Source organism: Dendropsophus ebraccatus, chromosome 15 (assembly GCF_027789765.1).
Source record: "Dendropsophus ebraccatus isolate aDenEbr1 chromosome 15, aDenEbr1.pat, whole genome shotgun sequence".
In the NCBI taxonomy this organism is placed as follows: domain Eukaryota; kingdom Metazoa; phylum Chordata; class Amphibia; order Anura; family Hylidae; genus Dendropsophus; species Dendropsophus ebraccatus.
In genome coordinates, this window is record NC_091468.1 from 665,069 (window position 1) to 677,860 (window position 12,792).

At 52.2% G+C, this 12,792-nt stretch overlaps 1 protein-coding gene across 2 annotated transcripts in view; it reads left to right on the forward strand.

Moving 5' to 3' along the window:
- Positions 1-12,792, forward strand: part of LOC138774108 (phosphofurin acidic cluster sorting protein 2-like) — a 234,028-nt gene that overhangs the window by 63,786 nt on the left and 157,450 nt on the right. For both annotated transcript variants that reach the window (XM_069954692.1, XM_069954693.1), the window contains exons 6-7: positions 2,407-2,569; positions 4,445-4,527. In XM_069954692.1, the coding sequence (XP_069810793.1) occupies positions 2,407-2,569; positions 4,445-4,527 (246 nt within the window). The remainder of the gene's footprint in view (positions 1-2,406; positions 2,570-4,444; positions 4,528-12,792) is intronic.

Consider the following 12,792-nt stretch of genomic DNA (forward strand, 5'->3'; position numbering starts at 1 on the left):
TTTGTACAGGCGGAGTTAGTGCTTAACTGGGTCTGTGCTGCAGATACTTGGAGGAGCAGAATATATTAGAGGTAGATGTAGCAGTGCTTAGAGAGTTTAGAATAGAGTAAAGCAGTGTAGAAGAGAAGAGTTTGTAAAGGGAGTCCCAATCCAATGTAGTTCTGTGCTCTCCCGGAACTTTAGAGAAATACTTGAGAGTGAGGGATACTTGTACCCGTGTATAGATTGATGTCTGACCACCTTCTGCCCTACAATGTCAGGCTACTCCTACTACTAGGGTGATACAAGCCCCAGCCGTGCTTACCTGGGTGAAGCTAAGTGACCAAGACTTCCCGAGTTTACTTGCACTGCAAGAAAGGATACGTAGCTCTTCTGGTAGCTTTGTTCTATCCAGACTAGTTCCTTTTGTGTTGTACTGCCCTGCACTTTGTAGAGTGGTTCTCTGTGTGCACTGGGTTTATCCCCGACATTTCTCCCTTTGTAGTGTCTGGCACTGCATAGTAGCTATAGTAGATAGACTAGAAGAACTGAGTGTCTCTGGTTGCTTATACACATGTCTTAGACTTAAAGGGGTATTCCCCCCAAGCGCTAAAAAATGAAATGCTCCCAAACCTAGCTGGTCTCACTTACCAAGTCTCCCTGAGTATTTTGAGCCGTCTCCCATCTTTCTAGCTGCTGACGTTCCTGGTTCAAAAGTTTTTCTAAAACACCTGTTTATGTCCAAGATGGCGCCGGCCAGGAAAATACATTTCCCATCATGCAGTTCTTCTCCCTTAGCTTTCTTTCCTTCCCTGGTGCTCCTTATTTCTACATTGGATGAGGGAAGGGGGGCTCGGTGTCATTGCCATGGAGCAGTCAGAGAGGGAGACTAATGTGCAGCAGTGCCTGGTCAGGACTCTCTTACAGCGGACACCCTTCCCAGTCCTGCTGCAGGATCACTGTCTGGGCTGTGTAGCTTGTCCATGATAGCAACCACCTCCTCCCCGACCCATGCTTCTCACTGTGTCATTCTGGTCTCCTGCAGTCCCGTCACAGTCCGGGGAGAGCTGCCCAGAGCGGGTCACACCGTGAGGGAGAACGTTATCGGGAGGGGGAGGGGGGGAGAGGGGAGGGGGAGAGCTGCCCAGAGCGGGTCACACCGTGAGGGAGAACGTTATCGGGAGGGGGAGGGGGGGAGAGCTGCCCAGAGCGGGTCACACCGTGAGGGAGAACGTTATCAGCATGGGGGGGAGGGGAGAGGGGAGGGGGAGAGCTGCCCAGAGCGGGCTACACACACCGTGAGGGAGAACGTTATCAGCATGGGGGGGGGGGGAGGGGGGAGAGCTGCTGGGGACGAGGGAGAAGGAAACTGATCAGCACGGGCTGTGAATGCTGACAGAAAGAGACACAGGACACATAATAACCTGTATTAGCCAATATGTGAAGCTGTGAAGGGGTTTTACATAGTGTCAAAAAGATTTTGGGGGGAATACCCCTTTAACTCACTAAACACACTATCTAGACTGAACTGTCTCCCTCCCACATGGGGCTATTTGGCTACTGTCCCAGGTGTGTGTGTGTGTAGGTAGGTAGGTGTATGTGTGTAGGTAGGTAGGTGTATGTGTGTAGGTAGGTGTGTGTGTGTGTGTGTAGGTAGGTGTGTATGTGTAGGTAGGTGTGTGTGTGTAGGTAGGTGTGTGTGTAGGTAGGTGTGTGTGTAGGTAGGTGTGTGTGTAGGTAGGTGTGTGTAGGTAGGTGTGTGTGTAGGTAGGTGTGTGTGTAGGTAGGTGTGTGTGTAGGTAGGTAGGTGTGTGTGTAGGTAGGTGTGTGTGTGTTTGTAGGTAGGTGTGTGTGTGTGTGTAGGTGTGTGTGTGTGTGTGTGTAGGTAGGTGTGTGTGTGTGTGTAGGTAGGTGTGTATGTGTAGGTAGGTGTGTGTGTGTAGGTAGGTGTGTGTGTAGGTAGGTGTGTGTGTGTGTAGAGAGCAGGGATAGGTAGAGGATGAGACAGCAGGTACAATACCAACAGTAACCCTTCAACTCACTTCACATAACAAGGCTTAAAAGTAACACTGACACCTAGTGGTGAAAGTATAGAATGCTACCTTCATCACCACTGAACTTAAGAAAGAACTTTACAACAGGTGCCTAGGGCACTTAACTGTGGGACACCTCACCTCCTCCTCCTTATTACTGCCCCACCCCTCCTCCTCCTCCTTATTACTGCCCCACCCCTCCTTATTACTGCCCCACCCCTCCTCCTCCTTATTACTGCCCCACCCCTCCTCCTCCTTATTACTGCCCCACCCCTCCTCCTCTTTATGGCCCCCCTCCGAACTCCTCATTATTACTTTGCCCCCCAATCATTGTGTCTTATAAGGTCTCTGTATGTTCTCGTAGATTAAATCAGATGTGTCGGCCATTTTTCAGGTGATGCAGCGTCCTACTGAGGGAATGAAGGTTCTTGATCTTCATAGTAACCGTAAGGATCCGGCTATCCGAGTGGCGGAAATCAGCATCTTCTCACTGTCCAGCCAACCCATAGACCATGAGGAGGTCACCACAGTGACTCGGCCAAAAGTCAAGGGCCTCGGTAAGAATTCCCTCCGAGCTGGTGTAGCAGGCAAGATTAACACGCATCCAGATTATACCTGGGTATAGTTGGGCCTAGGCCAGTCTATACCCCAGGGTGTAACATAGCCTAGGCCACACTATACCCCGGGGTGTAACATAGCCTAGGCCACACTATACCCCGGGGTGTAACATAGCCTAGGCCACACTATACCCCGGGGTGTAACATAGCCTAGGCCACACTATACCCCGGGGTGTAACATAGCCTAGGCCACACTATACCCCGGGGTGTAACATAGCCTAGGCCACACTATACCCCGGGGTGTAACATAGCCTAGGCCACACTATACCCCGGGGTGTAACATAGCCTAGGCCACACTATACCCCGGGGTGTAACATAGCCTAGGCCACACTATACCCCGGGGTGTAACATAGCCTAGGCCACACTATACCCCGGGGTGTAACATAGCCTAGGCCACACTATACCCCGGGGTGTAACATAGCCTAGGCCACACTATACCCCGGGGTGTAACATGGCCTAGGCCACACTATACCCCGGGGTGTAACATGGCCTAGGCCACACTATACCCCGGGGTGTAACATGGCCTAGGCCACACTATACCCCGGGGTGTAACATGGCCTAGGCCAGACTATACCCCGGGGTGTAACATGGCCTAGGTCACACTATACCCCGGGGTGTAACATGGCCTAGGTCACACTATACCCCGTGGTGTAACATGGCCTAGGCCACACTATACCCCGGGGGTGTAACATGGCCTAGGCCACACTATACCCCGGGGGTGTAACATGGCCTAGGCCACACTATACCCCGGGGTGTAACATGGCCTAGGCCACACTATACCCCGGGGTGTAACATAGCCTAGGCCAGAGTATACCCGGGGTGTAACATGGCCTAGGCCACACTATACCCCGGGGGTGTAACATGGCCTAGGCCACACTATACCCCGGGGGTGTAACATGGCCTAGGCCACACTATACCCCGGGGGTGTAACATGGCCTAGGCCACACTATACCCCGGGGGTGTAACATGGCCTAGGCCACACTATACCCCGGGGGTGTAACATGGCCTAGGCCACACTATACCCCGGGGGTGTAACATGGCCTAGGCCACACTATACCCCGGGGGTGTAACATGGCCTAGGCCACACTATACCCCGGGGGTGTAACATGGCCTAGGCCACACTATACCCCGGGGGTGTAACATGGCCTAGGCCACACTATACCCCGGGGGTGTAACATGGCCTAGGCCACACTATACCCCGGGGTGTAACATGGCCTAGGCCACACTATACCCCGGGGTGTAACATGGCCTAGGCCACACTATACCCCGGGGTGTAACATGGCCTAGGCCACACTATACCCCGGGGGTGTAACATGGCCTAGGCCACACTATACCCCGGGGTGTAACATGGCCTAGGCCACACTATACCCCGGGGGTGTAACATGGCCTAGGCCACACTATACCCCGGGGTGTAACATGGCCTAGGTCACACTATACCCCGGGGTTTAACATGGCCTAGGTCACACTATACCCCGGGGTGTAACATGGCCTAGGCCACACTATACCCCGGGGTGTAACATGGCCTAGGTCACACTATACCCCGGGGTTTAACATGGCCTAGGTCACACTATACCCCGGGGTGTAACATGGCCTAGGCCACTCTATACCCCGGGGGTGTAATATGGCCTAGGCCAAACTATACCCCGGGGTGTAACATGGCCTAGGCCACACTATACCCCGGGGTGTAACATGGCCTAGGCCACACTATACCCCGGGGTAGTGGTAGTGAGAGCTGGGACATCCATGCTAGGTCAGCACCTGGAGAGACTACTAAGCATTAAAATGTTTTTTTTCTTATTGTGTCTTGTTTTCCAGATGCTGAGCCGTACTGGGAGGAGGAGGAAGATGAGGACAGTTACTCCTCAGAGCCAGAGGGCAGTGATGAAGGACAAGGACAGGCAAGTGCTGCCCTATATGACATCGTATGACATCCTTCATGTTACTGGGATCAGGGTGAAAGAGAAACATCAGGTGGGGGGGTTGTAACCTATCTATCATACACCGCGGGTCGGGCTGTGTAATAGGTTCTATAAGTATCCGCCTATCTATCATACACCGCGGGTCGGGCTGTGTAATAGGTCCTATAAGTATCCGCCTATCTATCATACACCGCGGGTCGGGCTGTGTAATAGGTTCTATGAGTATCCGCCTATCATACACCGCGGGTCGGGCTGTGTAATAGGTTCTATGAGTATCCGCCTATCTATCATACACCGCGGGTCGGGCTGTGTAATAGGTTCTATAAGTATCCGCCTATCTATCATACACCGCGGGTCGGGCTGTGTAATAGGTTCTATGAGTATCCGCCTATCTATCATACACCGCGGGTCGGGCTGTGTAATAGGTCCTATAAGTATCCGCCTATCATACACCGCGGGTCGGGCTGTGTAATAGGTCCTATAAGTATCCGCCTATCTATCATACACCGCGGGTCGGGCTGTGTAATAGGTTCTATAAGTATCCGCCTATCTATCATACACCGCGGGTCGGGCTGTGTAATAGGTCCTATAAGTATCCGCCTATCATACACCGCGGGTCGGGCTGTGTAATAGGTCCTATAAGTATCCGCCTATCTATCATACACCGCGGGTCGGGCTGTGTAATAGGTTCTATAAGTATCCGCCTATCATACACCGCGGGTCGGGCTGTGTAATAGGTCCTATAAGTATCCGCCTATCTATCATACACCGCGGGTCGGGCTGTGTAATAGGTCCTATAAGTATCCGCCTATCTATCATACACCGCGGGTCGGGCTGTGTAATAGGTTCTATAAGTATCCGCCTATCTATCATACACCGCGGGTCGGGCTGTGTAATAGGTTCTATAAGTATCCGCCTATCTATCATACACCGCGGGTCGGGCTGTGTAATAGGTTCTATAAGTACCCGCCTATCTATTATACGCCGCGGGTCGGGCTGTGTAATAGGTCCTATAAGTACCCGCCTATCTATCATACACTGCGGGTCGGGCTGTGTAATAGGTTCTATAAGTATCCGCCTATCATACACCGCGGGTCGGGCTGTGTAATAGGTCCTATAAGTATCCGCCTATCATACACCGCGGGTCGGGCTGTGTAATAGGTTCTATAAGTATCCGCCTATCATACACCGCGGGTCGGGCTGTGTAATAGGTTCTATAAGTATCCGCCTATCTATCATACGCCGCGGGTCGGGCTGTGTAATAGGTTCTATAAGTATCCGCCTATCTATCATACACCGCGGGTCGGGCTGTGTAATAGGTTCTATAAGTATCCGCCTATCTATCATACACCGCGGGTCGGGCTGTGTAATAGGTTCTATAAGTATCCGCCTATCTATCATACACCGCGGGTCGGGCTGTGTAATAGGTTCTATAAGTACCCGCCTATCTATCATACACCGCGGGTCGGGCTGTGTAATAGGTTCTATAAGTATCCGCCTATCATACACCGCGGGTCGGGCTGTGTAATAGGTCCTATAAGTATCCGCCTATCTATCATACACCGCGGGTCGGGCTGTGTAATAGGTCCTATAAGTATCCGCCTATCTATTATAAACCGCGGGTCGGGCTGTGTAATAGGTCCTATAAGTATCCGCCTATCTATCATTCACCGCGGGTCGGGCTGTGTAATAGGTCCTATAAGTATCCGCCTATCTATCATACACCGCGGGTCGGGCTGTGTAATAGGTCCTATAAGTATCCGCCTATCTATCATACACTGCGGGTCGGGCTGTGTAATAGGTTCTATAAGTATCCGCCTATCTATCATACACCGCGGGTCGGGCTGTGTAATAGGTTCTATAAGTATCCGCCTATCTATCATACACCGCGGGTCGGGCTGTGTAATAGGTCCTATAAGTACCCGCCTATCTATCATACACCGCGGGTCGGGCTGTGTAATAGGTCCTATAAGTACCCGCCTATCATACACCGCGGGTCGGGCTGTGTAATAGGTTCTATAAGTACCCGCCTATCTATCATACACCGCGGGTCGGGCTGTGTAATAGGTTCTATAAGTATCCGCCTATCTATCATACGCCGCGGGTCGGGCTGTGTAATAGGTTCTATAAGTATCCGCCTATCTATTATACGCTGCGGGGGGGGGGGCTGTGTAATAGGTTCTATAAGTATCCGCCTATCTATCATACGCCGCGGGTCGGGCTGTGTAATAGGTTCTATAAGTATCCGCCTATCTATCATACGCCGCGGGTCGGGCTGTGTAATAGGTTCTATGAGTATCCGCCTATCATACACTGCGGGTCGGGCTGTGTAATAGGTTCTATAAGTATCCGCCTATCTATTATACACCGCGGGTCGGGCTGTGTAATAGGTCCTATAAGTATCCGCCTATCTATCATACACCGCGGGTCGGGCTGTGTAATAGGTCCTATAAGTATCCGCCTATCTATCATACGCTGCGGGTCGGGCTGTGTAATAGGTTCTATAAGTACCCGCCTATCTATCATACACCGCGGGTCGGGCTGTGTAATAGGTCCTATAAGTACCCGCCTATCTATCATACACCGCGGGTCGGGCTGTGTAATAGGTTCTATAAGTATCCGCCTATCTATCATACACCGCGGGTCGGGCTGTGTAATAGGTTCTATAAGTATCCGCCTATCTATCATACACCGCGGGTCGGGCTGTGTAATAGGTTCTATAAGTATCCGCCTATCTATCATACGCCGCGGGGGGGGGGGCTGTGTAATAGGTTCTATAAGTATCCGCCTATCATACACCGCGGGTCGGGCTGTGTAATAGGTTCTATGAGTATCCGCCTATCTATCATACACCGCGGGTCGGGCTGTGTAATAGGTTCTATAAGTACCCGCCTATCTATCATACACCGCGGGTCGGGCTGTGTAATAGGTCCTATAAGTATCCGCCTATCTATCATACACCGCGGGTCGGGCTGTGTAATAGGTTCTATAAGTACCCGCCTATCTATCATACACCGCGGGTCGGGCTGTGTAATAGGTTCTATAAGTATCCGCCTATCTATCATACGCCGCGGGTCGGGCTGTGTAATAGGTTCTATGAGTATCCGCCTATCATACACTGCGGGTCGGGCTGTGTAATAGGTCCTATAAGTATCCGCCTATCATACACCGCGGGTCGGGCTGTGTAATAGGTTCTATAAGTATCCGCCTATCTATTATACACCGCGGGTCGGGCTGTGTAATAGGTCCTATAAGTATCCGCCTATCTATCATACACCGCGGGTCAGGCTGTGTAATAGGTTCTATAAGTATCCGCCTATCTATTATACACCGCGGGTCGGGCTGTGTAATAGGTTCTATAAGTATCCGCCTATCATACACCGCGGGTCGGGCTGTGTAATAGGTTCTATAAGTATCCGCCTATCTATCATACACCGCGGGTCGGGCTGTGTAATAGGTCCTATAAGTATCCGCCTATCTATCATACACCGCGGGTCAGGCTGTGTAATAGGTCCTATAAGTATCCGCCTATCTATTATACGCTGCGGGTCGGGCTGTGTAATAGGTCCTATAAGTACCCGCCTATCTATCATACACCGCGGGTCGGGCTGTGTAATAGGTCCTATAAGTATCCGCCTATCATACACCGCGGGTCGGGCTGTGTAATAGGTCCTATAAGTATCCGCCTATCATACACCGCGAGTCGGGCTGTGTAATAGGTCCTATAAGTATCCGCCTATCTATCATACACTGCGGGTCGGGCTGTGTAATAGGTCCTATAAGTATCCGCCTATCATACACCGCGGGTCGGGCTGTGTAATAGGTCCTATAAGTATCCGCCTATCTATCATACACCGCGGGTCGGGCTGTGTAATAGGTCCTATAAGTATCCGCCTATCATACACCGCGGGTCGGGCTGTGTAATAGGTTCTATAAGTACCCGCCTATCATACACCGCGGGTCGGGCTGTGTAATAGGTCCTATAAGTATCCGCCTATCTATCATACACCGCGGGTCGGGCTGTGTAATAGGTCCTATAAGTATCCGCCTATCATACACCGCGGGTCGGGCTGTGTAATAGGTCCTATAAGTATCCGCCTATCTATCATACACCGCGGGTCGGGCTGTGTAATAGGTCCTATAAGTATCCGCCTATCATACACCGCGGGTTGGGCTGTGTAATAGGAGGTGTAAGGAGAGGCGTGGTATTCGGACATCATAGTCCACATTCATCACTAAGAAACAACAATAAAATGGCGGCAGTGTTTATTAATGTTTACATGTTCATAAAATAACCAAAAAACATAAACATTTTTAAGTGTGTGGTACTCGACTGGTGACGTACTAAGGTAACTACTAGTGACAGGTGTGATGTTGGTACCTGCTTTATGTTGGGGCTGGCTGTATTCCCCCAAATGGTCGGTGACCTTCCGACTGTGATGGGTCGCTTGGGCTCTTGTCGCAGTAGTCCCGGACTATCGGTACCGCCACCCACAGAAAGGAGAAAAATAAGGTGTGTGGCTAGTGTGTATAGAACAGCTGTACTGTACAGTCTCTGGATAATACAAAACACTGTGACACTAGATAGATAATCTTTATACAGTTAATAGCACTCAACTGGGTCTGTGCTGCGGAGATACTTGAAAGTGCTTAATACAGTAGAGGTAGATGTAGCGGGTCTTGGAGAGTTTAGAGTAGAGTGCAGCAGCATAGAGGAGTTTGTCAAGGGAGTCCCAACCCAATGTAGTACTGTGCTCTCTCGGAACTTTAGAGAAATACTTGAGACTTGAGAGTGAGAAGTTACTTGTACCTGTGTATAGACTAGTGTCTGACCACCTTCTGCCCTACAGTGTTGAGCTACTTGTCCTAATAGGGTGAAACAAGCCTCAGCTGTGGTTATCTGGTTGAAACTAAGTGTCCGAGGTTCCCCCGGTGTCACGTGCACTGCGAGACAGGATACATAGACCCTCTGGTTGCTTTGTTCTATCCAGGCTAGTTCCTCTTGTAGCTTAGGATACTGCCCTGCACGTTGTAGAGTGGTTCTCGTTGTGGGTTGGGTTTATCACCGACTTTTCCTTGTAGTGTCTAGCATTGCATAATAGCTATAGTAGATAGACTGGAGAAACTGAGTGTCTCTGGCTGCTTCATACACATGTGTACTGACTCACTGCACACTGTCTAGATCAGACACTGAACTGTCCTGGACAAGGGGCCTGGCAAAGCCAGGCCCTTGCTCAACTACAGCAGGGACGCCCACTCTGTGTGTCTTCTTCCCACAAGGATCTGAGTAAGACTGAGCTACTTCTACCTCCTCCCACCAGTGTAAAACTCTTCTTACAGTGGCTTTTTAGTGTGCTTCCCTGGGATTAGTGGAGAGGTGTGTGTGTATAAAGAAAAGAAGAAGAGTGATAGGGTATAAAAGAAGAGTATCTCTATTGGTTGTAACGCCTGGAGTAGTGGATCCACTGGACCGTCACTAGCGATAGCACTAACCTCACCAGCGGAGTCTAAAAGGCCGCTGGTTTTCACCAGAGCCCGCTGCAAGGCGGGATGGACTTGCTGCGGCAGGCGACCCCCAGGTCGCTACCCCTGGCTTGGTTGCTAGTGACGGCGGGCGAGGCGTGGCAGGAGCAGTAGGCAGGAGATGGTGCTGGCAGAGGCCTGTAGGCATAACCGCAGGAGTCAGGCTGAACACAGGAGCAATGGTGTGACAGGGGAGCAGGAACCAGGAACAAGGACTAGGGACCAGGTAGCGGATAGGAATCAGGAACAACAGGGAGCTGGGCCAAACGCTATGGGAAGCATGTAGAGGCTCCAACCCCTGTAGTGGGGCAGGGCTGGAATTTATAGGGAGTGATTGTGTGCATACACCAATTAGGGGCGGACTGGCCCTTTAAATCTGAGACAGCCGGGCCGAACTAGCAGCAGCGCTGGGTCCCTGCACAAGGAGCCCGGCGGCTGCATGGGGCAGGAGGAGGTTGCGACGGCGGCCCGGAACACGGGCCGCCGCCGCGGCCGTGACAGTACCCCCCCCTTTGGCCTCCCCCTCTTTCTTGCCTGCAGATGGAGGCAAATCAGTGATGAAGTCCATCCCTATGTGGTGCCAGGGAAGGTCTGGAACTGGCAAAGGTTGTAATAGGCCGGCAGGCCTTAGTCGGGAGGACTTGTTTTTGGCACAAATGGTACAGGAAGCCACAAAGTCCTTGACATCTTGGAATAGACTGGACCACCAGTAGTGGCGGGAGATCCGTTGCCCGGTCTTTTGGACTCCAGGGTGCCCGGCCTCCAATGAGGAATGTCCCCACTTCAAAATCCTCCTTCGAAGCGCAGGGTGAACATGGGTCTTTCCGGGGGGTATTTTCTGAAGAGTAGAGGTGGCGACTGGCACTAGGCGATCGGGAGGTATAATGTGGCAAGGGGATGTGGATTTGTGGATGAAATCCTTCTGTAAGTTCTCCCGGATGTAGGGGGACATGGCCTCAGTCTCGGGTACGGAGAGAGGGTACACCCGACCTCGTGGAGAAGAAGAACCAGGAAGGAGGTCTATGGGACAATCGTACGCCCGGTGAGATGGTAGAGAGTCCGCCTCCTCGGCAGAGAAGGCATCCGCCAAGTCTTGGTCTTCCGCCGGTAGGCCGGATAGAGGCTTGGCGGGGTCAGGTGACGACATAGAATACTTGGTCTGAGGTGACTTGAGACACTGGTTGGAACAGTCCTGACCCCAACTGAGAATCTCCCCTGTTCTCCAGTCCAGCTTAGGGGCATGTAATTGCAGCCAAGGGAGTCCCAGGAGGATGGCGGGAGAAGAATGGGGCAGGACGTAGAAGGATATCTTTTCCTGATGTAAAGGATCCACCTGGAGGACTAGAGGTGCGGTCTGGTAGTACACATGGTCGGTAAGAATCTCGCCCGTGACCGAGGAGATAGTCAGGGGCCTGGCTAGTTGGATCACGGGTAGCCGCCATCTTTGGACCAATGTGGCTGCAATAAAACTGCCTGCTGACCCAGAATCGAGAAAGGCAGAAGTCTTGTGAGTTTGTCCTGAGGGTGTCTGGATGGAGACTGGCACAGACAACTTTGGAGAGGTGGCATTAACACTTAGGGAGACCTCTCCCACCGGACCTGGGTGCTGGCGTTTCCCGGACGCTTGAGGACGTTGGGGACATCTCAGCCGAAAGTGATCCGAACCACCGCAGTAGAGGCAGAGATTCAGCTCCAGACGACAAATTCTTTCATCAGGCGTCAGGTGAGCCCGTTCCACCTGCATAGGAATCTCAGGAGTCGACTGGGACACCGGAACGTCAGGATTCTGGAAGACCGGCGCCAGCTGGTGATGGCGACGGGACAGGCTTAGTCGCCGTTCATGCCAGACCTCCTCCTCTCTCTCAGAAAAACGAGTATCGACCCTGGTGGCCAGTAGGATGAGTTCGTTCAGGGAGGTAGGTAGGTCTCGGGCGGAAAGCACGTCTCTCACCCGACTGGACAGGCCCTTCTTGAAGGTGGCTATTAGAGCGGCCTCATTCCAGTCTAATTCTGCCGCCAGGGTGCGGAACTGGATGGCGTAGTCACCAACAGAGGTAGTTCCTTGGGATAGGTTGAGGAGAGCAGTTTCAGCTGAAGAGGCACGGGCAGGTTCCTCAAAGACAGAGCGAAACTCGACTAAGAAGGTTCGGAGATTGGCAGCAACAGGATCATCTCGGTCCCACAGCGGCGTGGCCCAGGCCAGAGCTCTACCTTCCAATAGGCTGATAATGAAAGCCACTTTAGAGCGCTCGGTGGGAAACTGACTACTTAAAAGTTCAATATGCATGGTGCACTGAGTCAGGAATCCTCTGCACAACTTGGGGCCACCAGAGTATTTGCTTGGGAGAGCCAGTCGAAGTGTAGAAAAAGCAGCAGGAGGTGGTGTGCGCTGGGCTGTAGTATGCTGCTGTAAGGCGGCAGTGAGTTGCTGGATCTGCTGCGCCTGTTGGGCGACCACTCGGGCTACGTCACGGATATCAGGCACCTCGCCGGGATCCATGGTTGGAGCCTACTGTAACGCCTGGAGTAGTGGATCCACTGGACCGTCACCAGCGATGGCACTAACCTCACCAGGGAGCGGAGTCTAAGGGGCCGCTGGTTTTCACCAGAGCCCGCCGCAAGGCGGGATGGACTTGCTGCGGCAGGCGACCCCCAGGTCGCTACCCCTGGCTTGGTTGCTAGTGACGGCAGGCGAGGCGTGGCAGGAGCAGTAGGCAGGAG